Source organism: Eutrema salsugineum, unplaced genomic scaffold (genome assembly GCF_000478725.1).
Source record: "Eutrema salsugineum unplaced genomic scaffold, Eutsalg1_0 scaffold_11, whole genome shotgun sequence".
Lineage (NCBI taxonomy): Eukaryota > Viridiplantae > Streptophyta > Magnoliopsida > Brassicales > Brassicaceae > Eutrema > Eutrema salsugineum.
Window position 1 is genome coordinate 6998153 of NW_006256901.1, and position 4338 is coordinate 7002490.

Here is a 4338-nt window from a genome sequence, read left to right on the forward strand (position 1 = left end):
CCAAATGTTTACTCAATATCGTGTAACTTTTTAAACACGTTTTTACAATATCAACACACCAGTTTTTTATAAACCAAATGGTAGTGGGCTTACGATTTCTACTTGTTAAGGAATTATCTAGTAGATATGTATTAAATATCGATTCTCTGCAAACGTGAAACTGTACTATTATTTGGCCAGTGGAAATGCTATCATCCTTTAGATCCATCATAAAACCCAGTAGGTGGACTACTCAATAATTACACTCTTTTAGAAAATTAGTCGAGTGGTATAAACCGGAACACCTATTGGTTAAAGAAAAAGTTACAATTTTTTTCATTTTCCATAAAAATAGTCCACATACTAGAAAAGTCATAACTTCTTTAGTTCTTTGTAGTTTCTTCAACTTTTTCTTGTTCCATAAAAATAGTCGACATACTAGAAAAGTCATAACTTCTTTAGTTCTTTGCAGTTTCTTTTTTACCACGAACCACGGTTAGTGTTATCTTTTTGAAGGTGCCATAGTATCAATTTTTATCGTAAATTATTAGAATCACAATTAAACGTGAAAACACTAGCTACGCTAAAGTTTTATATTCTGGCAAATATTCTTAGTGTCAATTTTATCTAGTAACTTATTTTTCTTGATTTTTTCGTTTTTATTATTTAAAATTATACCACGATTAATTGGCCACTACCACTCCTATAAATGCTCATAAAAAAGATGGTCTCTTATTTGTATCACCAACTACCAAGCCAAATTTAATTAGAGAACTAACTATGGTTAAACACATAAAACTGCTCATGAAAATGTTTTAATTGCATTGATTTTAATAGATTATAAAAAAGGTTTTTTCTTAAGGAGCGCATGCTATATGTTTTAGATTAACAATGATCTGAAAGTTACAAAACATTAGATTATTTGAAGTAATTGACCGAGCTCACGTTTGTTTGGCCGTGTAACGTGGCAATTTAGAAGCATCTTATTCACCTTCCTCTATATAAATACCCTCAACAAGGTCTTCATTCCCAAAACACATCCCAAAGTACAAAAACACAAACTCACTTCTTTGTCTCTTTACCCCAATATTTCTCTCTCCTGATCATTTCGTTTTTTCCCTCCAAGAAAACATAGACAACAAAAGAGAAACAAGAAAAGACTTCAAATATGGCCGTAGACTCGAACCTCTCGTCCCCGTTAGGACCTCCGGCGTGTGAAAAGGACGCGAAAGCCCTCTGTTTCATCGAGGAAATGACTCGAAACGCGGATGCGGTTCAAGAAAACCTCCTTGCGGAGATTCTGAGACGCAACGCTGACACCGAGTACCTCCGCCGCTTCAACCTCTGCGGCGCCACCGACCGAGACACCTTTAAATCGAAGCTTCCGATTATCACCTACGAAGATCTTCAGCCAGAGATCCAACGCATCGCTGATGGAGACCGTTCTCCGATCTTATCCGCCCACCCCATATCCGAGTTCCTCACAAGCTCGGGAACCTCAGCCGGAGAAAGAAAACTCATGCCGACCATTAGAGAAGAACTCGATCGTCGCCAGCTTCTCTACAGTCTCCTCATGCCCGTTATGAATTTGTAAGTCTTTGACACTGGTAAAACTTTTACAAACTCTCAAACATTCTTTCTAGCTCTAAAAACGAAATGATGCATCAATTGTAAAGTTTTTGGTTTTAATACATTGTACATTAATTTTTTTTCCCCGTGAGTCTCACAGAGCCTTTCAATATAATTAAAGATTTCCACGTTTTTTTTTTTTGGATCTTTGATAAAGTTTGATTTTGTAAATATTATACACTCTATTTTTTGGATATAATATTTTTAAAATAAATGGTTATAAACACCATATATATACGTTAAAAAAAAAATCAAGACCCTGGCTCGGGCTCCGGATCATTGCACTTCCTGTCCTGTATCATGAAAACAGCTAGGATCAATGGTGCCAATTTCAGTTTAACGTTTCTTTAACAGAACGAAAATAAATAAAGAGTAACAAATGGTGACGTATGAGTTTATTTAAGTCACTTCTTTATTATTTGTTCAAGCGTTGACAACTTTTCTCTCTTTTCTGGAAAAGGTATGTGCCGGGACTAGATAAAGGAAAAGGATTGTACTTCCTGTTCGTTAAGTCGGAAACAAAGACACCGGGTGGGCTACCAGCTCGACCCGTCCTAACCAGCTACTACAAGAGTGATCACTTTCGGTCTCGACCATATGACCCTTATAACGTCTACACGAGTCCCAACGAAGCCATTCTCTGTCCCGACTCCTTCCAAAGCATGTACACTCAGATGCTCTGTGGCCTTCTTGACCGTCTTTCTGTCCTTCGCGTGGGCGCCGTCTTTGCTTCTGGTCTCCTCCGTGCCATCCGTTTCCTCCAACTCCATTGGTCTCGTTTTGCCAATGATATCCAGTTAGGCTATCTTGACCCTGAGATAACCAACCGGTCTATAAGGCAGTGCTTATCCGGTATTCTTAAACCGGACCCTAACTTGGCGGAGTTTATCCGTCACGCGTGCGAATCCGAAAATTGGGAAGGAATCGTCACCCGGATTTGGCCCAACACCAAGTACCTTGACGTCATAGTAACCGGAGCCATGGCTCAGTATATACCAACTTTGGAGTTTTATAGCGGCGGTCTTCCGATGGCTTGCACCATGTACGCTTCCTCCGAGTGTTATTTTGGTCTGAACCTTAACCCAATGAGCAAACCATCCGAAGTATCATACACCATTATGCCCAACATGGCCTACTTCGAGTTCATCCCTCTTGGCGGCTCCAAAGCCGTTGAACTCGTTGACGTAAAGATCGGTAAAGAGTACGAGCTTGTTGTCACGACCTATGCTGGTCTATGTCGATACCGAGTCGGTGACATCCTCAGGGTAACAGGCTTCCACAATTCGGCACCTCAGTTCCACTTCGTGAGGAGGAAGAACGTCCTCCTCAGCATCGATTCTGACAAGACCGACGAGTCTGAGCTTCAGAAAGCGGTGGAGAACGCATCAAGGCTGCTTCTTAAAGAGTGTGGCACCCGCGTAGCCGAGTACACTAGCTACGCAGACACGAGCACGATCCCAGGCCACTACGTCTTGTATTGGGAGTTGTTAGTGATGGACGGGGCGAGGCAGCCGAGTCAGGAGACCCTGAGTCGATGCTGCCTCGAGATGGAAGAGTCGTTGAACTCGGTTTACCGACAATGCCGAGTCGCAGACAGCTCTGTTGGACCGTTGGAGATTAGGGTGGTGAGAAATGGAACGTTCGAGGAGTTGATGGATTATGCCATCTCAAGAGGCGCATCAATCAACCAGTACAAGGTACCAAGGTGCGTAAACTTCACACCTATTGTGGAGTTACTTGATTCTAGGGTTGTATCGGTGCAGTTTAGCCCATCATTACCGCATTGGATGCCGGAGATGAGGAGAAGATAAGGGCAGGCCTATGTTTTCCTCTGAAGATTTCGTGAAATCAAAGGCTTTAAATTAATTAGCGCTTTGGTCTGTAATATAAGTAGATTCTTCGCTGCTGATTTAGCTTTTTTTATTAGTGTTTATTTCCTGTGTGTTTTTTTTTCACTGTGGAATCTCTGAGTGTAATTTGTTTTCTCTCTATAGTTAGGACAAAAAAATCCTGATTAGAGAGGTTTTATATTCCCAGGGATCATGTCTGCTTTGATGGATATCAATACCATTTAATCAGTAAGCTTGTTGGCAGAGTTTATTGCTCATTATTTATTATTTACTTATTTTATTAATTACTAAATATCTTTTTCATGCTAAAGACTATTTATATGCTCCAAGCTAGGCCTGAAATTATTATCCGGTATCCGGTCTCCGATCCGGTATCCGGTCACATCCGATACATAAAAACTGAATATCCATGTAGTTTGAATTTGGATCCGGATAATGAAATTAAGTATTCGGTTATTTTGGATACCGAATAATAGAAAATTTTGAAATCGGATATTCGTTATCCGTTATCCGTTATCCGTTTGTTAAATATTTATTTATTTTTGATAATATTTATTCATTTTAAACAATTAACTTTAAAATTGTTTTTGGTTTAACTTCTTTATATTTAATTAAAATTCATATTGCATGATAATTTTTTCTTTCAAATTGTGAGAAAAGGACATGAAAATGGATAGCACATGGACATGAAGATAAATTAACTTCTCTATTACTTTCTTCTCTTTTGATATATAAACTTTTAAACTTTGTGTTATTTAAATGTTAGTTGAATACTTTTTAATTTTTGCTATTTGTAACTTTCTATGATGATACATTTTAATTATCTATGTTATCTCATTATAATTTGAAAAAATTGTAGATAGTTTTTTAAATCAACGAA

The 4338-nt window shown here is 38.5% G+C and overlaps 1 protein-coding gene across 1 annotated transcript; it reads left to right on the forward strand.

Moving 5' to 3' along the window:
* Positions 1 to 1040: 1040 nt before the first annotated feature.
* Positions 1041 to 3541, forward strand: LOC18026145 (probable indole-3-acetic acid-amido synthetase GH3.1). The gene is made up of 2 exons (XM_006409549.2): positions 1041 to 1569; positions 2069 to 3541. The coding sequence occupies exons 1-2, from the start codon at positions 1148 to 1150 to the stop codon at positions 3417 to 3419; spliced, it is 1773 nt and encodes a 590-aa protein (XP_006409612.1). The 5' UTR covers positions 1041 to 1147; the 3' UTR covers positions 3420 to 3541.
* Positions 3542 to 4338: the final 797 nt, after the last annotated feature.